This window comes from Myotis yumanensis, unplaced genomic scaffold (assembly GCF_028538775.1).
Source record: "Myotis yumanensis isolate MYYU_CA2020_CCGP unplaced genomic scaffold, mMyoYum1.0.hap1 SCAF_11, whole genome shotgun sequence".
NCBI classification, from domain to species: Eukaryota; Metazoa; Chordata; class Mammalia; order Chiroptera; family Vespertilionidae; genus Myotis; species Myotis yumanensis.
In genome coordinates this window covers 18,979,521-19,005,508 of record NW_027223762.1, presented here as the reverse complement: position 1 = coordinate 19,005,508, position 25,988 = coordinate 18,979,521, and the positions used below count along the sequence as shown (strand labels likewise).

General features: G+C 46.9%; 1 protein-coding gene and 1 pseudogene across 1 annotated transcript in view; one reads left to right on the top strand and one right to left on the bottom strand.

Moving 5' to 3' along the window:
* Positions 1–1,934: 1,934 nt before the first annotated feature.
* Positions 1,935–25,988, bottom strand: part of GALM (galactose mutarotase) — a 44,465-nt gene continuing 20,411 nt past the window's right edge. The window contains exons 5-7 of the mRNA XM_070429041.1: positions 5,485–5,626; positions 3,960–4,134; positions 1,935–3,278 (exon numbers count right to left, since the gene is read on the bottom strand). Coding sequence (XP_070285142.1) covers positions 3,201–3,278; positions 3,960–4,134; positions 5,485–5,626 — 395 coding nt within the window. The 3' untranslated portion in view covers positions 1,935–3,200. The remainder of the gene's footprint in view (positions 3,279–3,959; positions 4,135–5,484; positions 5,627–25,988) is intronic.
* LOC139020234 (small nucleolar RNA SNORA28) lies at positions 11,893–11,997 on the top strand (annotated as a pseudogene).

Here is a 25,988-nt window from a genome sequence, read left to right as displayed (position 1 = left end):
CACATGTCCAGGTTGTGGGCTGGATCCCCAATGGGGAGCATGCAGGAAGCAGCCAATCAATGATTCTCATCATTGATGATTCTATCTCTCTCTCTCCTTTCCTCTCTGAAATCAATAAAACTATATATATATATTTAAATATATTTTATTGATTTTTTACAGAGAGGAAGGGAGAGAGATAGAGAGTTAGAAATATCGATGAGAGAGAAACATCAATCAGCTGCCTCCTGCACGCAACCCAGGTACATGCCCTTGACCGGAATCGAACCTGGGACCTTTCAGTCCGCAGGCCGACGCTCTATACACTGAGCCAAACCGGTTTCGGCAATAAAACTATATTTTAAAGTGCTACCCAAAGCATCTGATACTTTTGATTGAAGTAATTGGATTGGAGAAGTTGGAACTTAGAGGGAGAAGATAAATACCTTGATTGGAAAAGGATTGCATTCCTGTCAAAACTGTTCAAATAGCCCCTTGTAAACTGGTGATCCAATTGTTTAAAATGGTTATGATTGATAATGGGACATGAGTATATGTTGTGCTTCCTTCCTGTCTTCTGATAGTCCTGTATTTTTTCATGTTCTACTTTTCACAAACTATCCATTTATTTATTCATTGACACTTTCTTTAGTCAGCTGAGGTTTGACTGACATTGATCACCAAACAGTTGCAACAGTTCAACCTCTACATCATGCCATCTTAGTCTTTACAGCAATGTTTGTGCAATTATTTAATATTATATCTTTCTTGTTGACAAAATGAGTAGAAATCAGAATAATCAAAATCCCACAGCTAATGATAAGAACTTACTGTCCTATAAATTTGAAACAGGATTCCACAGATCACTGAGCTGACTCAATGATTCCCTCACCTGTGAAAGGTCAGAACTTAGAACAATAAAGCGCTAATGTGGTTATGAGTAGGGGTGTGTGGTAAGGAAGGCTTGGACTCCTGGGGCCTTGGAGGGGCGTGTATGTGGCAGTTTAGTGGATACTTGCATTTTCAATAAGGCTTTCATGCTGTAGTTACATGATGTTTTTCATGTCAAATACCATGTTAGTTCTCACCGCTTCATATGAGCGAAGTGTCCAGTTAGATTGTAACATTGTTTCTTGCTGACACCTTCAACGATTTCATCATAAAATACAATTATGCTCACATGCCATACTCAACATGTCTCATAACTCTGTAGTGTCTTTACCCCGGCACATTAAAGTTCTCTTTTATGTGTGTGTTTCACGAAAAAGAATAGACTGGTTGCCACCACAAAAGATTAATTTCTCTAAAATTTTACTTTCATCGGACTTATAGCTTGACAATCAAACTTTGCGTCTTTATCGGCTTTCCTAAACACAATTAAAATACCAGTAACTTCTTTCAGATGCTCTAAAGTTGAATATCCTTATTTGGGCTACTCTAGGCTCAGCTTATGGTAAAAACAATTCTATTTTCAGAACAGAGAAAAACAAAGTACTTTGCCTTGCAAGTGAGAAAACAGAGGCCAAGTGAAATTAGATTGTTTGCCCATGTAGTAGATGCCAGAAGCAAAGTTAGTATTAGTTCAGGGCTCCCAGCCGTGTCAGTGCAATTCTACATCAAATTGCTATTGGTCTTTTCTCTCCCAGAGATGGTGATATCCCTGAGGGAACATACTACATCTTAGACATCACCTCCTACTTCCCTTAAAAGACTCAGTAGAGAACTGTGTGCAAATAGGTACTCAGAAAATCTATGCTGAAGTGAACTAAAAAATAAACACTCTCTTTGGTTTATTGTGGTTACTAAGAAAGGGGAAGTATGGGAGGCTCAATAGGCTGCCAGTTAGGTAGCTTTCCTCTAGAAGGTGCTGGGGTTGTATTGGAGAGCATAGTAGAACCCAGAACCCAGACTTGGTCCATGTATGATTTTAAGGTAAGTGAAGAAACTCTGAAGTCTTTGGAAGTGCAGGGCTTTTTATTTTTATTTATTAAACATTTTTTTATTGATTTCAGAGGAAGAGAGAGGGGAGAGAAAGATAGAAACATCAATAATGATAGAGGATAATTGATTGGCTGCCTCCTGCATGCCCCACACCGAGGATCAAGCCCACAACCCGGGCATATGCCCTGACGGGAAATCGAACCCTGACCTGGTTCGTAGGACGACACTCAACCACTGAGCCACACCGGCTGGGTGGTGTAGAGCTTTTTAAAATTTCAATTGATTGCTAGTATTTAAAAGATACTTTTCTTGTAAAACCATTAGCCCAAACCCATCACAGATGATTCAACTCTTCAGGAAAAGAGGGAGCCCCAGCCTCATCTACATCATATAACACCTGTTCCAGGTGCCATGTGCGGCCCTCAGGTAACGCCCTCCTCACATGGACATAGCTCCTGACGCTGTGCTTCCTTTCTTCCATATGGTGGCTGGGCTTTCTCAGTTAACTTCAAAGGCAGGGAATCAAAATTACAGGTTCTTTACTGTACTTTAAGTCACACCACTTCTAAGGCAGGGAGACAGTTAATCACACAGGATGATGCTTTTTATAAAAGTGAATCTGGGAAGCAAGGCTGGCTCTAAGAGATAAGGGTCAGACCCCGCTTTGCCCATGAGCGGTGGGATGCTCTGGCAGAGAGAAGAGGAGCACTTGGATTCACATGACTGACCTCAAGTCCTGGCACATTGTTCCTGGCTGTGGGCCTTCAGGTGGTTCATTCAGCTTCTTTAAGCCTCAGCTCCCTCACTTGTCAATCATCTCCTCAGGGCAGAGCGGTCCATCTGCCAGCATGTTGAGTGAACTAATGTGGCCTCTGAGAACTCCAAAGTGATGCTCAAGGGCAAGGTGGTTTGAGGTAGAGGAGGAAGAAAAAGAAAAGGAATGAGTGTTGGCTCAAAGAAAGCAGGGGTGAAAAGTAGAAAAGGAAGGCAGGGGGGAGAGATGGAGCCAACAGCATGGGGTCTGGGCTGGGGTTAGGGCTTGGGTGATGCTTGGTGGTTGGGTTCTCTTAACTACACAGAGAATAGAGCTGATTATTAGAGCCAGTCACTGGAAAGGAGATCAGTATTCAGAGTGGTTGTCATGGCAGCTTCCATTTGTATGATTTTAATTCACGGGATCACTTTTAAAGCCTCTGATCTTCATCTCATCTCTGAATAGGAGACAGGCTGCTGAAGGGCTCCCAGCCTGGCCCTGGAGCAGGTCATGTCTTCACACTTCCTTAGGCCACAGAAAACCTGAACCAAGTGGTGTGGTCATACTCCTCACCAGGCCGCAGCAGCACCGGCGGGAAGTGGGGCTGTGGAGGGAAAACACAGGTTACACCTTGCCAGTCCAGGTTCGATTCCCGTCAAGGGCATGTACCTGGGTTGCGTGCACATACCCAGTAGGGAGTGTGCAGGAGGCAGCTGATCGATGTTTCTCTCTCATTGATGTTTCTAACTCTCTATCCCTCTCCCTTCCTCTCTGTAAAAAAAAATCAATAAAATATATTTTTTTTAAAAAAGAATTTGAGCCAGAATGAAAATCAACTACATCACTAAGCACACTTTGTAGTAGCAAGACTTTCTTGGAGGAAGCAGTGTGTGGCTTTATACTCTGGTGCAAGCTACATGTATCTTATCATAAGCAGGCGCTTTTCAGAGCATTCATTACTCCAGGAAATAGCTAGAAAAAATTATGAGGAAGCAAATAGGAAGAGAAGACATGAAGGATCGCCTTAAAAGTGTGGTTGTAGAAAATGAGTAGTTATTGATGAGAAACATTCAACTGAATAAAGGCTTTGAAGGTACAAAATAAGAGATATTTTAAAAAACACGTAAATGCCATGCTAGTAATTTGACTGTTTCCTGTGTTTATCATGACTTGGAGAAGAGAACACACATGGACTTGTGACTCACACAGACCTGAGTCATGACCTCTGTCCTACAGTGTGACCTTGGACACACCACCCCTCTAACAGGCCCGCCTGTAGCTTTACCTGATTGACTGCATCGGGCCAGTTCTGGGTCTCGAGGCAGAAACCAGAGTGCTTGGCATAGACTGCTCCACTCTTGCCCTTCAGGGTGCCGTCCAGGAAGTTGCCCGTGTAAAACTGGACCCCGGGCTGGGTGGTGTGCACTTCTAGGACCCGCCCGCTTCCAGCATGATGGACCCTGGGGATAAAGCCACACATAGGGACAGGCAGAAGCTGGGAAAGCAGCTTTGAAACAGGGATCGGACCCCGTCACAGAGCCCGGACAAGATATATGGAGGAGACAGGGAGGAACAGCGTCATGGGAAATTCTCACAGCCTCCGAGGTGAGGCCTTAGCAGGTGGTTTTGAGGATCCTCCATAGCAACTTTTCACTCTGATTTTGGTTTCTCTGGGGAAGGACAAAACAGACTCACCCCGGCCAGGGGTGTGTGTGTGTGTGTGTGTGTGTGTGTGTGTGTGTTGGGGGCAGCTAGATTGGAGAGAGACAATTTTAGGGTTTTAGGGTGCTGGAGGGGCTGGGATTCTTTCTCATAAAGAGCTGGAGCGAAACAACCAGCTGTTTTTTTGAAAGACACGCTTTCCTCCCTGGGACCAGAGCGGGCTGTGCTCTTTAGTCAGCTCTCCCCGACAACATCTGCTGGGGTTTCTGCAACGTCTCTGTTTTCTTTTGTTTCCAAACCAGGCCTTTACAGAGGTCTCTGTCAAGAAAGCCTGGGCCTCACAGTCTCTCTGAGAAGAAAACATCCCCCCATGTGTAGTCAGCCAGGAAGGCAAAGGGAAAGCATTTGGGGAAGAGGCGGTTTGGAGAGAAAGCAGCGTCTCCTCAGGTGAGGGCAGGGTGGGAGGAGCGAGTAGTGGGCCTAGAGGAGAAAAGCAGGCTTGAGCTGAAAGAACACAGCTGGGACCTGGGGCTGGGACTCTGTGGGAAAGCAGGCTTTTTAAGTTCTCTTTCTTCTTAGAGTTTGGATCATTTTCTCATATTGAAAATCATTCTACAAACACTCAGGGTCGTTTGCTAGTGGCAAGCATGGCATTAGGCAGAGGCAGGGATTTGCAAAGCTGAGGTGGCAGACGGGGCTGGGGTTAGTGAGGAGGGTGTGTGCACACTGCCTATGGGGCTGACGAGAAGTGCGGCCTCCAACCTTGCATGGACGTGGGCAGAGCAAAATCACAATCAAGGGAGCACAGAGGGCTCTGGGAGTTCAGGGAAGGCAGAAGGGGCTTCAGTCAGGAGGAATTAGGGCTTCTAAGAAAAACTGGGCCTTAAAGAACAGGCGGAGCTGGAGAGTGGGAGCAGAGAGAGAGGGGAAGCCGGGCAGGGGCAGGGATGATGGCATGTGGGAGGAGGGAGGGGGCGGGAAAATTCTGCAGAGCTCACCTGTGGAATATAAGCTTTGAAAAGACATGGGATGTGGTATTTGGTCCCTGTAGCGTAGTAAATGGCATTGATGTGGCCAGAGGGAAAGCTCCCCAAATAGGGGTTGCTATCTCCTCTTCCCTGCAGCGGCAGGAAGTGGAAAGTACCTACCGTGCACAAAAGTGCTTTTCCTTCGAGCCCTTCAGACAGAAATTGTGGTCGAAGCCACCGACGTGGAACTCCTGCAGGTGTTTCCCAAGCGCCACTGGCTTCCTCAGGTCAAATGCGGTTCCTTGCACTGGAGCAACGTCTCCTGGTGGGAAGAGGCAGGGAAAGGGGGGATAAGTGCCCAAATCAAATCTTCATGCCCGGTGTCCTAAAGGCCCACAGGTCCCACCCTCTCTGCCTTCATTTCGATTTGTAAAGGAGATGGGAGTCCAGATCCTACAAAGGAGAATGAATTACTTGATTTTTTAAAACATTGTAAGATGCTACTGATTGCAAAGGCAGTGGTCCTAACATTCAGAATCATTCACATGTGAAAGACATAAAAATCATGAGGAGATGCATAATTTCCATTATGGGCTCAGTTGGGTAAGGGGTGATGCTTGTCCTAACCATGGCGTCAATCACTTCATTGGCATTTCTCACTTTAGTGCTGAACTGTCCCAGGGCTCATCACCAACCATTAGCTCCTGGAGTGGCTAACCAGACACCCACAGTGTCCCTGAGAGGAGGGATTCGCAACCCATGGGGGGCCATTATTGGCCAAAAGACACTGGCAACCCCCTTCCCAATCACTTCCCTGTAGACACACTCTAAGCTGAAGCAGGGCTGTTAATACAACACAGGGACAAATGAGTTCACTGGGACAGTCCAGGGCAAGGACACATGGCCACTCTACTATTTGCCAATTTTAGAGTCAATCTGAAGGCAAGCTTTGTGTCTCCAGGCGTGGTTCCTGGAGGAGTTATAGTCCTCAAGGCTCTGTGTGTAAGCCAGGCTCCTCAAGCTCTAAGAGCCGTACATCTGTGCTCATCTTGAAGTGGGACATCTTGAAGCCTCTTCACAATGATGTGGGTGGGGACTCAGTTCTGAGGTGGGGACGCTGCAGTGTGGGGCCCCTCAACTCTTAAAGGGCAAAACACAGAAGGAGCATGGACAGGAGCCCTGCCGTGGTGGTCACCACAACCAGTGCCCCGTCAAGAACATCCCTCTGGGGTTACAGAACTGAAGGGTGTTGGACCCGAAGGGTTTCTCAGATCTCACCTGGTCCAAACTGCTCATGTAACATGAGGAACCACCCACGTAACTTGACATTATCAAACAGCCACCTATGATACTGACACACTGCATTTCATTAATTTAAGACACTCGTTTTCACAGTTTAAAACCTCTGAAATCATGTTATGGTTTAACTGGCAGGTTTTCCTTTCTTCATGGGATGTGAATAATGAACTTTACAATTGATGGCATCTTAGAGTGGATAAAACATGTAAAAAAAATAACAATCAGGGATTTGAGGGCAAAAAAGAGAAATTAGGATTATTTCACGAGTGATTTCAAGTAGAGGTTAAAGGGACATTGTTCTGAAAACAGTGCCATTTTGCTCTATCACCTTTCAGTCCCTTCCTAACGCGAACGGCCCAGCGGTAAGAGAGAAGACAGGCAGTGGGGTGGGCGTAGGGGTGGCGGACTGGGAGATTTCATGGAAGAAATGACAAGGGTTGAGCAGAAGCTTGAGCTGAGATCATATTAGGTTGAATGGGTGAGGGAGGTTGAAGATGTGGAGGAAACAGCTTGAATACAGGTGATAGGGAGTTTCCATGATATAGAATTATAATATTATGTATATTATAATATTTCCATGTATGTATACAATATATTTGTATAAATTTACATTATATATAATATACTTATATTATTTAGGTATTTTCTATATATTCCTAGTTTTGGAGTTTGATTTCCTTTTTTTTTTTTTCTGCAAAAAACTTCATTGTTTACATTGGTTCAGTACCTGGGAGTGGTCTTCAGGGTGGTTAAAAAAATGTTTAGGGGTTTCGGGGAGAGGCTCAGGCAAAAGCCAGACACTAGGGGATGCAGATGGGCCCCTCACAGGCCTCTGGGCTCCACAGGCTCCTAGTTGTGCCTGAGGGTGAGCCTATAGAAGAGATACCCGCCCAGCCCAGCCTGGGGGCCAGCAGCCTGCGGAGGTGAGTCAGGTGTCGCTCGTCTTCCTGATGAGTTTCACCTCCGCACCCCGGAAGTGTTTCTGCAGGAAGTCACAGAGCTGAGGGTCTGCGGGTAGAACCAGGGCCTGCAGCTCCAGGAGGGCCTGGTTCCGGCTCCTCTCCAAGGCCAGGGCGGCTTCCATGCGCCCTGAGTTTTGCCCACTCATCTTGGGGAGGGCTTCAGCAGGACCTGCGAGAGAATGCGGCCACCGCACTGGTTTTGCATCTTTAAGAGACGCTCAGCGCCCTCGCGCTTCTTCGCTGCAAATTCTCGGAGACCCACGCCCTCCAGAGCCACATCGTCCTGGTTGAATAGAAGCCAGAGAGAGGTAGGTGCGGGAGGCCGGCAGGTGCAGGTTGGCCAGGCGGTTGACCCCAGCCTCCACCTCGGTGGAATCATTCTGACGAATTTGGGAGCTCATGGTTGTTGGGCAATAAGGAGTTAAGGTAGAAAAAGAAACCAGTGTGTTGGCTGGTCCTGGAGATGGTTCCAAAGGTGGAGACTGGATAAGACACTGGAGGGTGGTCGGAGGCTGGAAGAAGGGGCGTCCCTGGGTCTGTTCTGTCCACACAGTTGAAGCAAGAGACAGATCCGGGAGCGCCGAGGGCACTGGCTGATTTCCTTTTTGATCCAGGAATTATTAAGAGTGAACACATTTCTAGGTCAATATTGGCTGTATTACTTAGGTTTTGTGACAATGCCTCAGGTTTCCTTTACGGGCTTAGATATGCTCATTTTTGTGTGAACCTTCATTGTGAGTTGCATCCTTTATCATTACAAGATGTCCTCTTTTATGTAATTTGATGCTCCCTGTCCTGAAACCAGCCTTTACTGGTAAGAGGGAGACCCTGCTACTTCGGCCTTCAGGTGTTTGGTGTGCTCCTGAAGTCTCATATTCCAACCTTCCTGAGTCACTCGGTTTGTACACGGCGTTCCGCTGGGTTTTGCTTTGGGAGTCCATCTCTGAGACTGTGTTTAACGGGGGCATTCCACGGCATTAACATGACATATACGTGTTCTAAGTGTTCTTTGTTCTATCCTTATATTTTGTGGCATGCTTTCTGTGTTTATGAATTCTAGTTATTACTTAAAAAAAATCTTTTACATATGATCGGTTTGTGTGTGTTTCTGGTCAGTTAGAAGGTGTGTATTTTTGTTTTACATCTATCTATAAGTAACTTCAATGTCATATACTTAATGTTGTTTCTTAGACTCTGCCTAGCGACTGACTCCTTCCTCCCCCTTCCCCTTCTCCTCTTTGCCCAGTAGGGTTCCTGACGTTTCAACTTTAAGTATTCTCACCAAGGGCGCGTTTCTTTCCCAGCAGATGGTGCTAGAGACACGATAGAAAGAGCTTTGTTTATAAAATAAACATCGACCTCATTTGAGTTCAGATTCAGCCCTCTAACCCCTGATCTGTTCTGGGAGAATGAATAGTTGAACTTTTTGGATCTGTAAGGCCAAAGGCCAAATCTTGGCACTGACACCCCCCCCCCCCCCCCCCCCCCCCCTGCCCAACCGGCTCCAGGTGCTATTGTCTGTGAAGTCTGGGTGACCAACCATCTCCCAAAGTGACTTTAAAAAAAGGCAACTGTTTCCTTATGAACCAATTAGACTGGGAAAAAGAAGCAGCTGTTCTCATGGGCTCAGCAGATTTTAAGGTTACCCATCCATATGCGAAGTGGAAACTTATGTTATGCTTTCTTCCCTTATATGGTGTTCACAATATTTACTTCTTCCCTAAAGCTATACTTGTCTCAAAATCTAACCCTTCTGACAGTCCTAGCCAGTGATTTGTCTAGGTCAGTCAAGATTACTTACTTCTCTTGACTTGGAAAAAAGAAAGTCATGCAGTTTTCATGACATAAGGACCCAAGGGCGAATTTCCAGTCTGCTTGCCTGATCTTGAGCAATCTACAAATCAGTCTTTATTTTACTTTCCTCTCTGTAAAACGAAGCCACTATTATTTGCAGCCTTACACGTTACATGGAAATATTCGACCTTGTAATGGCAAAGAAGCCCTGATTTTAAAAATGAGAAACTTGGGATAATTCTAAAGTGAGGTTTTGCTAAAATGAAAAGAAAACATGAAAAAAAAGGTTCCAATCTGTCTTTTCCAGCCTCATGCCCTCATACACCCCCTCATGTGCCTACTGGTTGGGCACATAGAAAATTTGGAATTTGTTCCCAGATTCACCCTGCCTTTGGGCCCTTTCTCATAACCGGAATATCCGTTCTGTGCCCCCTACACCCACCACACTCTGGCACAGTCCACGGGATCATTTAAGAATATTCTTGCCCTAGCTGGTTTGGCTCAGTGGATAGAGCGTCAGTCTGTGGACTGAAGGGTCCCAGGTTCGATTCTGGCCAAGGGCACAGGCCAGGGTTGTGGGCTCGATTCCCCCCCAGTAGGGGGCGTGCAGGAGGTAGCCAGTCAATGATTCTCTCTCATCTTTGATGTTTCTCTCTATCCCTCTCCCTTCCTCTCTGAAATCAATAAAAATATATTTAAAAAAGGAATATTCTTCAATGCCATTTCCTCTGTGAAGTACTGCAACCTCCACAGTGAGAACTAATCCTCTTTTCTACTTTGTTCCCATCACACTTTAAACATATATTCCCCCAAACATTCATCACATTATGGCATATTTATAGGATTATGTCAAGCTGTTTGTCTAAAACAGTGGTTCTCAACCTTCCTAATGCCGCGACCCTTTAATACAGTTCATCATGTTGTGGTGACCCCCAATTTCATTGTTACAAATTGAACATAATTAAAGCATAGTGATTGCCCTGATAGGTTTGGCTCAGTGGATAGAGCGTCGGCCTGGGGACTGAAGGGTCCCGGGTTCGATTCCTGTCAAGGACATGTACCTTGGTTTCGGGTGCATCCCCAGTAGGGGGTGTGCGAGAGGCAGCTAATCGATGTTTCTCTCTCACCGATGTTTCTGACTCTCTGTCCCTCTCCCATCCTCTGTAAAAAATCAATAAAATATGTTTAAAAAAAAATAAAGCATAGTGATTAATCACAAAAACAATATGTAATTATATATGTGTTTTCCAATGGTCTTAGGCGACCCCTGTGAAAGGGTCGTTCGACCCCCAAATGGGTCGTGACCCACAGGTTGAGAACCGCTGGTCTAAAAGGAATGTGAGTTCCTAGAGCGCCAGGGTGGTGTCGTATTTATCTTTGTACCCTCCGGGCAAGAAGCAGACTCTTTCTAGACGGAAAAGCTGATGATGACAATGAGAAAACGGGGGTAACTGAGAATGGTGTCGTATCCTGTGACAAAGTCAGAATGAAAGATCTAGAAAGAACCTTAAGAATGACCTCATCTAGTCCCTTCACTTTACCGATGAGGAGGCTGGGATCCAGATAGCTAAAGGGACTTGCCCAGGGTGACACATCCCCACAGTGTCAAAGTCTCCAGGCCCCTTCTCAAGTGCTTTCCACCGCAGCCTGGAGTGGCTTGGTTAGAGCCCCTCCCACCCCCCACCCCCAAGTGTTCTCGGCTTTTCTCACGAATGTGCAGTTCTAACTTTGTGCTTTGGTGCTAAGAATAGAAGGAGATGTCAAAATAGCTCTCTCAGCAACGCTGAGTGTCGAGAAAACGCAGCGGAAATGGAGAGGGTGCCCTTGTAGAGGGGTCACATCACTAGACTTTGGTTTTGAAGCCGCCAGGAAGCTGAGGTGTTGGCAGAGAAGAGGATGCTTCTGCAGGTTGGCCGGGCGTGCACTGGAGTCTGACAGCAATGCCTAGCAGATGGTGGGCTCCGGCCCGAAGGTGCGGGTTACAGCTCTGGGGCCCAGGCGCCACCTGAGGCCGCATTTCTGCTTCCCCATTTCAGGGAAAGTCTGGCTGTGGCACCACTAAGGACCCAACTGAAGTTACTGTCAGGGATTTAGAGTAAGGCCAGTAGCTGCCTATTGGCATCAGTGGAGGGTGGGGCAAGGGGATGGGGGCGGGGGGGGGGGCGGGGTATTAGCCAGAGCTGAGTTTTGTTAGGAGAATACAAAGAAGAGGGAGGGTGCAAGGGAGCTGAGTGCAAATGCCAAGGGACAATTCTAACGATGGACTTCTGACCTAATCTGGGGGGAGTGAGGTCATGAGCAAGTGAGGGCCCGTGAAAAGGTGGTAAGATCAGAGATTATATAGGTACTTGTAGCATCATAATTATTGGAGCTGGTAGACATCTTAAATGGTGATCATGGAAGGCTGCAATTATGACCATAAGAGTGAGTAGCTGAGAAGGGTGGAGGATAAGATCATTGGAAGAGAGGATGTGAAGAAGCTGAGAAGTCAGGGTATCATCAATATGGATAATGAAATAAGAATTATTATTGCGAGCAACACTCTGTGGCAGAGGATCGACACGGCCTGACACAATCTGAGTTTCCTATAGCCTATTCCGGTGCTCTCCTCTATGAGATAAGCCGTTATATAGACTTAGTGTTAAAAAAAAAAGAAAGAAAAAGAATTATGACAAGAGTGGTGTTGGAGTGACATGAGCGAGGAATGAGAATGACTGGGAGTGGGGTCTATGGATGACCTCAGCAAAGAGGCATTAGATCTGCTTTTTATTTGCACTTCTGGCAGAGATAGAATTACCTGTCCTCTGGGAGTAAAGGAGAAACCCACTGCCTTCGTGAAATCCACCTCCGTGAGTCATTGCTCTTATCTCCCATAAGGGATTCTTACACACATTCTATTATGAGGAATTTGGCCTTTTCCCCATGGCTGCTTATGGCAGATGGCATTTTTAAAAGATGGCCACACAGTATATATCCCGTCCTATATGCACTTCTTATGCTGACACCCCTTCACTGAGGTGCGAAGCCTCCGTTCCCTCCCTTAAACTTAGATGGAACTTTACAATTGCTTCGACCAAGAGAATGTGGCGCAGTGATGCTGTGATTTCTGAGGCCGGGTTCCAAAACCAGAATGACTTTGGCCTGTGTCTCTGTCTGTCAGGACCCCAGCTGCCATGTCCTCAGGAAGCTCAAGTCACATCACAAGGCCATGTGTGGGGTGTTCTGGCCGACAGCCCCAGCTAAGTCCCCAACCAATAGACAGCACTGACTGATGATTCCAGCCCCCGGTTCTGAACTTCCAACGGAGGCCCCTGGCATCATACGCAGAGGAAAGATAATGTACTGTCTAAATCCCTGACCCAAGAAACAAAGATATTAAATGAAGTGTGAAATAATTTATTAAATAGCAACAGATAACTAGTATACTGCCTTTGGGTATTAATTACTTCTTGGCATTTACTTGACATGTCCTGGTGGGAGGTTAACATACCCCTTCCTCCCCCACTCCTTTAACATAGAAGTGATTTTAAATAATTCTACCTTAAGGACACTAATCCTTGCAATTACTTTTGGATAGGGAAAAAACAAATACAAATATTTTAGGTTACTCATTTCTTAAAACAATATAGTGAGATACACACACACACACACACACACACACACATGCTAGAGGTCTGGTGCACAAATTTGTGCACGGGTGGGGTCCGGCTGGCCCGCCCTGATCAGGGCCCATTGGACCAGGCTGGCTGGGCGGAAGGACCACAGGTGGTTGGCCTGCCAGCCCTGCCCCCTGGTAGAACTCCAGTTGAACTCCTGGTTGAGGGGACAATTTGCATATTAGCCTTTTATTATATAGGATATATTATTGATTTCAGAGAGGAAGGGAGAGTTAGAAACATCAATGATGAGAGAGAATTATTGATAGGCTGCCTCTTGCATGCCCCCTACTGGGGATCAAGCCCACAACCTGGGCATGTGCCCTTGACTGGAATTGAACCCGGGACCCTTTAGTCCACAGGCCTACGCTCTATCCACTGAGCCAAACCAGCTAAGGCCAGGTTATTCATTTTTGAACATCTTTTATGTACCAGGCATGAAACTAACCTCAGGGAATCTAGAATCTGGTCAAAGAGACACGCAAAATATAAAAACTTACAGGAGAGTGTGACAAAGGCAATTGCGAGTGGCACTCAGAGGCCTGGGGGAGCAGAGAGAAGCAGCCCCTAAGGCAGCCTGGGGGCAGGAGCTTACTCTTGAAGGGGAGGCGGGTTGGCTAACTGGCCAGGCCACAGGAATGGACTCCTGCCACCTGGGAAGTTGTATTTGGGGCACAGGCAAGGCACATTTATAGTACACATATTCCATGGACTCCCAGCTCTGATTTATTTTTTTGGGCAAAAGACTTAAGAAACAGAATAGAAGGTGAATTAATTCTTGTGGATTCCTGATCAAATAACTAAGTCGGCAAAATGGTTTTTTTGGTAACATCTGAGCATGAACACTTTCTCAGTGTCTGACAGAAAAATCCACCTGGGGTGAATTTTAATTCAAAGCTTTTAATTTCCCATCATCTGAAAGAGCTTTTATCTATGCCTGGTGGCCCTCTCGGCTGACTCTCTGAGAAGACGAACAGATGGTCACTGCAAGAGTCGCTGCATCTCCACGGTCGCTCGTTTTTAGCCCTTCCTTCCTGGCAGGTCCCTTTCTCTCTCATGTTCACACAGCCCAGTAACACCATCACAGTCCCGCCCCACAGTCCTCAGCACGGCAAGTCCTATTTATCGTAACAATTACATATTATTTTGGGAAAAGAGAAAAGAAAAAAAGAAGGGGAGGAAAATCTAGCAAAGACTTCTAGAAAAATTTCTCCAATAATTTTTTCTCCCTTAAAAAGGCAATGTTAAAAAATATTATTAAAATTTTTTCTATGATTTATCCTATATTTTACAAATCTAGGTACGACATATTAGAATTTAAATAGACTTACTAACTGACCTCGGGTAAGTTTGTATGCCTCGGTAAGATCCAATTTCTTCATTTATATAATGGAGTTAATATTGGTATCTACCTAATAAAGATACTGTGAGGTTTACTTGAGAGAATGCTATGAAGGAGGTCCTATATCTAAGCTGGCACATTTCTCTCTCTCTCTCTCTCTCTCACACACACACACACACACACTCTCCAGAAATACAGAGCATAAATCATTCATGAAAAAGAAAGGTGCATTCCTGCACCTCTAAGGGACATTGGCATTTTCATTAAAAAGGAATTCAGGTGATTTGTTTTTTGAAGCTTCTTAGTGCTTTTAAAATCTGGAGCAATGAATTTTAAACTGTTTTTTTTTTTTTTTTTTTTTTTGAGTCATGGACTCCTTTGAGCATATCATAAAAGTTATGGGCTCTCCAGGAAATGCATACACACATACAGAATGTTCCCAGGCCAATGAAGCCCAGCCAATGTGCGCCTGGTTGAGAATCGCTGATCTGCAGGCTGGTGAATATGTTCTGCCTATACTGCTGCTCATCACCAGACGCGTTGCCCTCTCGTGACCTGATGCTGAAATGTACATCTGCAACGATGCAGTCACATAACCTCAGGCGTTTGGTGAAGAAATGCAGCCTGGGAGTCTACTCGCAGGCTCTTCCTATTGCAACGCAGCAAAGGCTTTGCATAACACATCAAGGTCTCCTGTTTATGATTCCTCCTCCTTCTGGCAGCTCGTACAACAAACTGCCATGTGAAAGGCACAGAAGCTTGTCTTAATCTGAGCAAATCTGCAGCTTTCAGAAACGGCAGGAAAATGAAGCATCAGGGAAAGTGGAAACTGCCCCCAGTGACAGCTCAGAAAATGGGGCTGATTAGGCAAACTGTGCCCCCTGCGTCGCAGTGGGTATCAGGAGTCGTGATCACCAATTACTGCCATCAGCCTCCCGGGGCACCCTGCTCGCCTGGTTGGCAGTCAAACTCAATATTAGAATGGGTTTTAGAGCCAGGCAGGCCTGGGTGGATATAAAGCCTGGCTTTCCTTGCTGTGAAATTTTGTGGAGGTTGCTCAGCTTCTCTGAACCTTGCTTTCCTCATCTGTCAATGGGGATGACAAGAGTGTCTACCTCATGGGATGATGGAAATTAAATCAGGTAAGGCATGTCCGGCGCCCAGCAGTGCAGCTGAGTGTGGACGAGCTGAGGGGGATACCAGCACAGACACTGGACTTAGGGAAACCTGGCCCCGCCAATCACCTGTGTAACTTTGTGCAGGTCACCCGACCTCTCCACATGTCTGTTTCTTCAACTGAGGCATAACACCTACTTCTCACTTATCAAACCGGGATGACAGAGCCCCCACCTCATGAAGTTGTCATGAGGATTAAAACAGTGAGTGGAGGGGAAGAGCTTAGCACAGCGATGATGGCGCTGGTCACGATGGTGGTGACGATGGTGATCGCTAGCGATTAGATGGTGCGCGTAGAGCGCTTCACATCCAGTCTGGTTCCAGAGCCTGGGCTCTTCACCATCCTGCTATATCAACTCTCATAAATGCTCCGTCTAGTCACTACAGTGATTACTGACGGGGGAGATGTGGCTGGGCCCCAGCATGTGTGAAAATGACTTTGAGGATGTGGTTGGCAGTGAGTTCAATGGGAGTCATGTAGGGTGAAATGGGGTGGAGACGGTGTTCGGTTACTTTTTTCAGTACAGGCATCACAGGCAGAGAGACGCAGGAATGGGGTCAGAGAAGGACCAGATGGCCAACGCATGGCATAAGAATAGTCGAGGACCTGTGGGTGTGCTGCCTGAAGAAGGAATTAGTTGGGGCGACATGATGGCTGCCTTCGAAGGCCTGGACCCTGCTCCATAGGGACCCAAGAACTAGCCCAGTGGGGCTCGGCTCTGAGTAGACAGATTTCAGTTCAGTGTCAGGAAGGCATTTGTGACCTGCTGACCCAGGATGGACAGTGAGCTTCCCGTCCCAGAGGCACCTGAGTGCCAGCAGACCCCCCATTCCTGGGATTCAAACACTGGACGGGTGGATGGGGGTTGGAGAAGATAAGATCCTTTCCAGCTGTGGCATTCCAGGGCTGAGGCCATTGGCTCATGTGACGAACAACGAAGCAGGTTGTTCTCTTCAGGGACACACGGTAATATCTGGTTATTTCTCTCCTACCTCTTTTTAAAAAAAAAAATAATGTATTTTTAAAAATACAATTTTTATTGATTTCAGAGAGGAAGGGAGAGGGAGAGAGAGAAACATCAATGATGAGAGAGAATCATTGATCAGCCGCCTCCTTCACACCTCCTACCGGCAACCCGGGCATGTGCCCTTGACCAGAATCAAACCCAGGACCCCTCAGTCCACAGGCAGACACTCTATCCACTGAGCCAAACCAGTTAGGGTCTCCTACCTCTTTTTAAAGTCAAACTTTTAGCTTGTCTTACCTACAGAGGCCATAGGCTGAGAGCTGCTTTTTGTAGAATGACAATGGCTTTTGATAAGAGAGGACTGAGTAGGTGTGTGCAGCCTGGAGGGGGAGAGAAATAAAGGTAGCTAAGGGGGCAGCAGGAGGACACAGGGTTGCTGGGGAGGGGAGCAAGTGGGGACAAATAGGAGCCAAAAAGGAAAAAGCAACAAAATCACTAGAGGCTAGACAGCTTTATAGAGCCTTTAAATAGCCACTCAAAGCGTGGACCCAGCACCACATCCCCTAGGGGTGGTTAGAAACGTGGACCCAGAGGCTCCACCCCGGGCCAACTGAGCCAGAATCTGCATATTAACAAGTTCCCCAGCGATCTGTGTGCACATTCCAGGTGAAAGGCACTGATGTGGGGATCATCTAAGGGAGACCCAGGCTCAGGCGTGCTGTGCGTTCATCTTAGGAAAGAAAGGGAGGGGAGGAACGCTGGGGCGATGGGAAGAGCGAGGGAGTCTGGTCTCCATGGGGACGGCCCAGCTGTGCTTCCAGCCCAGCTGCTCCAATTATGTCTCTTTATCTAGTCAGGTTCAGAACAGTCCGTCAAATTTGCGCAAGGAAGCAGAGGTAACGGGGCTCACGGCACAGGTACTCATGTGACTCCTAATTAAGCCATCTTGGTGAAATGGCCTCTGGAATGCCTGTTATTATTTTAGGAAACAACATCAAGAGAATGATCATTAAAAGCAACGCCCTGGGTGGGGATTTTGACTCCATTCCAGTGGTTGGCAAGTAAAGCACCTTGGTTTTTTTGTGAAGTCACGTTTCTGTAAATGTTCACAGATCACACAGTGTCAAAGCTTGTCTCTGCTGCAGGTCTGCCCTTTCCTCTGCCGATGCCTTTGGGGTTTGCCGCTTTATTCTGCTGCTGCTGTTTTCTTCTCTTTTTCTTTCCACTGAGTATTTTCTGATTTTACTTTGACTTGCAGTGGGGGAGGGTATGCTAAACCCAGTTACATGGTGTTTTCAGATAAGAAGGTAATTTTACACTTCACGGTTGGGCAGAAAATTTTCATGCAGAGGATTTTTCCATCCTAGACTCCCATCAACAGGGCATCCAGGGATTTGCTGCCATTTGAAAGCTGCCCATGGTCTGACTGCAGACTTCCTGCAGGGCATGCCTGTTAGACCTGTCCCCTCCTGAGCGGGCCCTGTTCTCCAGGGCCCCTGCCATGGCACCCATCGGGGCCCTCAGGTCCTCTGCTGCCTGCCTGAGCCCATTGTCTCTGGGCCACTTGGTTAGTGACACTCTTACTGACTTACCTTACACCCTGTCCTGCTGCCCCTTCCACATGACAAAACCCCAACTTTGGATCATCCCACAATCCGCCTTCTCGGCTCCTCACTCCATGTGGCTGAGAGAAACTGGAGAAAACCCGTGGAAGCACCAACGGAGGCCACTGCCAGTTCATGGTCTCAGTCCCCACCTGCATTCTCCGCACCCTCAGACAAACATTGTACTTGCCCTCAATCAGCTCCTCTCCCCCCCAAAAACCTCTCCCTTGGTCCTGCATCTCCACCCTATGGAGGCACCTTCTCTTCTTCCTCTCACAACATTTTGAAAGCATAGTCAACCCCGGTGGTTTCTAGAGGTGCAGATTCCTGGGTCTATTCTATAGCAAATGAACCAGAATCTCTGGGTGGGGCCTGGAATCCGTTACTCAAGGAAGTTGCCTTCCTTAGGAACTGCTCATTGGCTCTCCTCACATTCAGTTACTCGTCCAACTGTCACAGACCGGCATCAAACCATTGCAGTCTGTGAAATGGGGTCAGCAGGAGCAGCCGCTACAGCCCACGTACTCCCTGGCCTGACCTCTCTGGAATACGGCCGCTGTCGGTCTCTCCAAGACTTCTGGTCACCCTTCCTCCTTCTTTGCCTCTTCTGATCATTTCCCTTGTGCTTTTAGTGTGAGGACCTAGGGTGCAACATTTAAGGCAGCACTCACTCTCAGGTGCTGACCCAGCAGGGACACAACCCTGAGCGTGAGTGCTGCCTTAAATGTTGCACTCTAGGTGCTGCACGTCTCTTATATCACCCTAACCCAGGGGTGGGCAAACTTTTTGACTCAGGGCCACAATGGGTTCTTAAACTGGACCGGAGGGCCGGAACAAAAGCATGGATGGAATGTTTGTGTGAACTAATATAAATTCAAAGTAAACATCATTACATAAAAAGGGTACGGTCTTTTTTTAGTTTTATTCATTTCAAACGGGCCGGATCTGGCCGTGGGCCGTAGTTTGCCCTCGGCTGCCCTAACCCCACCCTGCCCGCTGCTTCTCTAGCTTTTTGGATTGACAACGCATCCCCACCCCCACATTCTGTGCTCTAGCACTCTCACTCTCCTTGCTGCTAGATCTCTACAGATACGAAGAAGCTTCTTGCAGCTCAGGGTGCTCTCGAGCAAGCCTCCTCCTCCCTGGCCTCTGTGCTTCCTTAGTCCTCTGAGCATTATCTCTGTGACTGTGCTGACCACACTGGATGGTCTTCCAATGTGGTCTGGGCACATGAGAAGCTTCTCTAGTGTAGAGATAGCGCTCAGTCTTTTTTCTAGGACCCGTGCCTGGGGCAGCAGGAAGCAATCAATAAGTGCTCTACCAGTGGTCGGCAAACTCATTAGTCAACAGAGCCAAATATCAACAGTACAACGATTGAAATTTCTTTTGAGAGCCAAATTTTTTAAACTTAAACTATATAGGTAGGTACATTGTTATTAACTTAATTAGGGTACTCCTAAGGCTTAGGAAGAGCCACACTCAAGGGGCCAAAGAGCCGCATTTGGCTCGCGAGCCGCAGTTTGCCGACCACGGATCTATACTGTTAGCTGAGCTGTATGCAACTCTGCTCTGGGAGCTCGCTTGAGTCAGCCTTCCTGCCCAGGGTGCAAAGCCCACGGTTGACTCCCAGCCCCTTCACAATGCGGTGACCTCTACGGAGGGCTGTGCGCCAGGTTTGAACTGGAGCCAGCCCCTGTCCACACCCAGGGTGGGGCAGAGGGAGTGTTAAACCCTCAGCTCTCCAAGGGCGGTAGTCAGAGCTCTAGCAAATAACTCTCCTGACAAATTTACTTGATGTTAGTCTGAAATTTTCATAGGAATTACACAATGCCTGGCCAAGTGCTAATTTCTGAGCTTCCTGCCAAATTTCCACCGTGCTGGCTCATGTCTACCAACCTCTCAGCGGTGATGTGTGTTCTAGCAGGGAGCACAGGAGCTTTGGGAGTTATTCTGGGCCCTCATAAAACTCTTCTTGGGATTTTTATAGAGTGATTCAGTAATACACTCCCTTGGAGAGTGGCACTGCTACCAGAAGAGGTCCTTAGAGTTTCTTATTGAACCTCCCTCAACACTGTTTAGGAGGGACCTGCCGGAGAAGAAGCAGCTCCAGGGTAAATAACATGCCATAAGATCCAGTATCACGAGTTGCCCTTTTCAGTGTTCGTCAAGCCTTTTCTGGACTCTAGCCTTATTCCTTTGAGGACAAGACCTGTGCTATGTGCATGGCTGTGTGTTCTCCATACCTGTTTTGCTCAATATTGCTTCCGTAGGGCTAGCATAGTACCTGGCACACAGGAGGCACGTGATAGGAGCTGGTGATGGAGAATGGGAAAAGAAGAAACTTGGGGAGTGGGCCTGGAGCTGCAGGGGCTCATCTGCAGAGGTGCAGAGCTAAGAGTGAAAACCAGAACACCACACCCTGGCTTTCCGCCTACACTGAGGTCCCGGCACGGCTGCCTGCTTCTACACTCGGAAGCAGGGGTGGGGAACATCCGGCCCGTGGGCCTTATAAGGCTCGAGAAATCATTTGGTCTGGCCCTACCAAGGCATTAAGGGTAAGATAATTAAATGTTTGACCAAATACAGCAGGCTAATCTTTAAGTTGATAATTTTGTATGGCCCATGAATGATATAAATATAAATATTCAAATGGCCCTTGGCAGAAAAAAGGTTCCCCACCCCTGCTCTATAGATTGATGGCCGGGCCTGAGATCCTGATGGCACCTGGGGGCTGGTGGATACTGGGAAGCAATTTCATTCATCTGATCAAGCGGAAACAGAAAAGCTGGCCCTCCAAACCCAGAACCCTGGCTGCTGTTGCTCCTCCGGGTGGAACTTGGGGGAAGTTACTTTTCTTCTTGGTGCAGCACCTTCCCCCTCTAGCTAGCCTTCCAGCTTTCTTTAGAACAGAGGTTCTCAACCTGTGGGTCGCGACCCCTTTGGCGGTCGAACAACCCTTTCACAGGGGTCGCCTAAGACCATCCTGCATATCAGATACTTACATTACGATTCATAACAGTAGCAAAATTACAGTTATGAAGTAGCAACGAAAATAATTTTATGGTTGGGGTCACAACATGAGGAACTGTATTTAAAGGGCCAGAAGGTTGAGAACCACTGCTTTAGAACATCTAATGGTGATTAACAACAACAAAACAATTTAAAAACCACCCTGGCCTGGCAGGTGAGCCAGGAGGTCACAGGTTTGATTCACAGTCAGGGCACATGCCCAGGTTATGGGCTCGAACCCCAGTAGGGAGTGTGCAGGAGGCAGCTGATCAATGATTCTCTCATCATTGATGTTTCTATAACTCCCTCTCTCTCCTTCCTCCCTGAAATCAATAAAAAATATATTAAAAGTAAGAAATAAAAACCACCCTGAAGATTACAAATAGGAAAGCAAACTATTGCTATTCTCAAAAACGATAATGACACTCATGTATAATGACACAGCAGGACAACCATAAACTATCATTACCTTGAGGGAAGTAAAAGGCCGGAAAACCCCTCTGTAGACTTAGGGGACATGACCAACTCACACGGATTGACGGCCAGGCCTGAATTACACAGAATTTCAGGGACTCGTGAATCCCTTGAAGTTCTTCGATCATCTTCCCAGACGTACAAGTACGAACCCTGGTTGAGAAGATCTGGGTTAGAGGTTCCATGTGGTCTTTGAATCAGTGTCAGAAATTGATGGGGCCTCAGAGTTCAACTCATGTAACTGCCATCTAATGAGACTTTACAGGTGAGGTTATGAGGGCTGCCCACGGGCGTCGGTGGTGGGTAGCAGAACCGAGACTTGCAGGCACCCAGGTTTAACGAATCTGTTATCCCACAGTATTGCTTTGACGTATTACGTTGAAAACAAATGTAAAGAAGGAGAAGAGTAGAGACAGACTGACTGTGGGGGAAAGGAAGGAGCAGACTATACAGTCTGGCTATTGCTTGGTTTCATTTTGTGTTTAGTGTAGATTGGTTTTCTAGCTTCAGGCCAAAGAGACCAAGCCTGAGGCTCCCTACGGCTCCCAACGTTGGCTCCGTAAGGAAATCCTGATAGATCATCTGAGGTAGACTTGTGGAGGGGAAGACAGGGGAGCTCTGGCACAAGATGAGGTCTAAACATCTATGTCACTACAAAACCCCGAGCAGCAAAGAATCTACTGTGCCCAGGAAGTGGGGGAAAGATTTCTAAGGAGAAAATATGAGCTTTGAAGAAAGAGTAGGGGTTTAGCCCTGGCTGGGTAGCTTGGTTAGTTGGAGCATTGTCCTGTACACCAAAAGGTTGCGGGTTCGATCCCGGGTTGGGGAGGGTACAGTAGGCAACTAATGGATGTTTCTCTCTTACATTTCTCTCTCTCTCTCTGTGTCTCCCCCTGTCTAAAATCAATAAAATTATATTCTCAGGATTTTTTTTTTTAAAGAAAGAGTAGGGGGTTTATGCATCAAAGAAGGGGGTACTGGGTGGTCCCTATAGGTGGGAGGGCAGTTCTAAATCAGGGTGGGGTGTGAGTGAGGCAGGGTGGGAGATGGGTCTGGAGGCAGCTGGTATTTGACTTGGGAGCCATCTAAGGGTTTTTTTTTTAAGCTGAAGAGTATCAAAGCAAGATCTGCACTTTAGATAAATAAATTTAGTAACTGGATGGAAGATAGCTTGGAAGAGAACCCCTCTCCCCTGCCCAATTATAGAGCTATAGTCCAGATTCATCTGTTCATTCACTGATCCCAATTTATGAAGCTCATAATATAAGCCAGGCACTGACCTGGACAAAAAGAGCCTAAACCAGGACAATGATTGTGAAGATGGAGCCACAGAATCAATAATAGATATTGAGGAAGCAGATTTGAGAAATACTTAGGAGTTAAAAATCAGCAGGACCCGACGACTAATAGTATCGGGTGGGTGGGGAAAAAGGTGGGATTGAAAAGGAAAGAGGTAGCATATTGATGGAAGGTTGAAGGAAATATGTCCAATATCTTAGAATTATATGACGTCTAAAGAAATTTTCTGTTAGAAGCTCCAGAAAGATGAAAACATGACACAGATCAAAACAAACTTCATCTGTGCCATCTTTGAGCCAGGAGTCTACTTTTGGAATTTGTTATTTCTCCAGAGCAGACACTCACACCTGCCCTAGGGAAGTAATTATAAAACTGACTGAATTGTACGCTGAACCCAGAGAGGCTGAGATAAAATACACAGAGCTTGCTGGGTGTCTCCCCACAGCCTACGGTAAGCCTTTTCTACCAGAATTCTAATTTTGTCACAACGGGGTTGCTTTCATGTAATTTTAAAACAAGCTTTCAAAAACAGAGCAGCAAGAATAGCAAGTGAACACAGATGGGCTGGGGGAAAGAGTGGGTTCGGTTAATTTTTATAAAAATAAAAGGTATCTTTTCTCAAGAAAAAGAATAAGATGGGCTTTTGCTAATGTTATTTTAAGAGGCAAAGGACCTAGTCAAAGCATTCATTTTTTTCTTCCTCGATTCCTTGTGTGCAAATAAAAAGCAGCAAAATTAAAAGAGAAAAAAAAAAGCCACGTGCTGTAACTGCCATTAGGACACATGCTTAGCTCCACACTGTGTTGTCTACATCAGAAATGTCTTGCTGGGCAGGTTGCCCAGATCACCTCTAAGTCTCACCGTTGTGTAAGGCGAAAGGGTAAAATGTAATATTCGCCGCCCGGGGATGAATCTGTCCCTGGAGAAACAGAGTTTGCATTTTCTCACCTGCTCACAGTTAGCCAGCTTAGTATGAACAGGGCACCGGGGACCAGTTTCCCCTTGTTGCCACAGGCAGGGCACTGGGCTCTGGTCCCAAAGCTAACCTGCTGGCATGGCATCCCAGGGATCTAGGCCTGGAGCGCGCTCTCTCTCTCTGGACACCTTTACATACCTGTCCTTCCTGGTACATGGCTTCCAGGAGTTCCAGCTCTGGGAAACTACAGGGACAGCCCTGACAACAGTAACCACACACACACACACACACACACACACACACACGGACTGAAGATGCCCAATAACAGAGTGCGTGCCCATCCTAAGCAGCAGCAAATGCTTTATGGCCTGCAATTGGCTTTTAAGTAAGGAAAACAATTGCTTGGAAGAAGCAAAGCTAAACTAACTGCCGACATGCAAACCCAGCCTGACAGCTCAGCTGCAAACCTTGCTTCTGGTTTGCGGTGAAATGAGCCCTCAGCCTCGCAGAGAGAGGCCTTCTGTCCGCACCCGCAGCACAGCCGAGAGGCACCTGAGAGCAAGGACCTTATGCTCAAAACACCACTGCCGACTCCAGGTACCTAGAATTCCATCCAGAGCAATAGCTTCGGAAGCCAGCTGATGGATTCTATGCTGCTACTCCAACCATTTCTTTTCTTTTCCCCCAGAAGAAAAACAAAGATGCTGAGTCTTGCAGCCTAACAAAACACAGGGGATGTTGTTCGCCTATATTAGGAAGCCTCCAGGGCTGAAGAGTGGCAGAAATTTCTGATGGGAAAAATAGGGGTGACTTTAAATTACTTTAAAATACCCCCACACTGACGTAGGCATTTCCACGGGCTTGAGGAAGGGGCAGCCTCTTAATAATGAGCAGAGCAGAGAAAGGGGACAACAGAGGAAGCCATATAATACAGGCTGTTGTCTCCCATATTTTATATTCCCTCCAAAACTGCCTACAGGAAAAAGTCAGGAGCAGAGCAGGTGCCCAAGGCCGCCGGAGGTCTGTGGGCTCTGCCTGGGATGATGGTCCGATGGGGCTATACATTTAAGATGAGGGGATTTCATCCTATGTGCTTGCTTTGGCTTCTTTCTCTGTATGCCTTTCCTTTCTCTGTGATAACAGCCGATCAATAAGCGGATGATCTCTGGCCGGTTTGGCTCAGTGGATAAAGCGTCAGTCTTCGGACTGAAGGGTCCTGGGTTCAATTCCGGTCAAGGGCACATACCTGGGTTGCAGGATCCTCCCCGGCCAGGGCCCTGGTCGAAGCTCGTGCAGGAGGCAACCAATCGATGTGCTTCTCTCACATGGATATTTCTCTCTGTCTTTCCCTCTCTCTAAAAATCAATGGAAAAATATCCTCGGGTGAGGATTAAAACAACAAAACAAAACAAAAACAAAAACGGATGACAAACAAAACAGAGGCCCGGACATCACCCCTCTCCCAAACACACACTAGGGAAGGTCCCTTTTTAGTGAGTGCCTGGGCCACAGGTTAGCTACTGTAAAATAAGAGGTGCTATTCTCTCCCCACAGTGGGTTTTCCCATCACCTGAAACATCATTTACCAAGTGTCTATAACCAAGGAGAAAAACACCCCCAGAGTTTAGATCTGCATCAGCATTTCCCTCAAGATCTACTCAGGTGACAGCGTTTATGAAGGGCAAAGAGAAAGAAGGAGTTGAAGAACATGCCACAGGAGTATAAATTAATAGCCACAGGAGGCAGGGGCCTGGGACTATTGAACATCTTTGTATCACAAGCTTAGAAGCCAGCCTAGGAGACTTGGCTGAAAGTCTATCGGAGGCTGACCAAATGAACCCAAGAAACTGCAATTGGTCAGATTACACATTTGGGACAAGCCCACACAGAATTCGGGGAATGATCTGACAAAAGGCCTCAGGCTTAGAATGTGGCCCCGAGTGTCCTTCAAACCTGACACAGTGCGCCTGCAGGAGGCGCTCTTTCAGCGCTCTCTGCTCCTGTGACACTGGGTGCAGTTAGGAGTCCTGGGTTTCTTTTTGGTACCATGATGATGATGAGAGACTTTTCTCTCTAGGAGCTCCAACTAAAAATAAGGAGGATTTTTATGACCTTAGGAAGACAGATTTCAAACACACACACACACACACACACACACACAAGGATTTGGGGTAGAAAGCAGAGG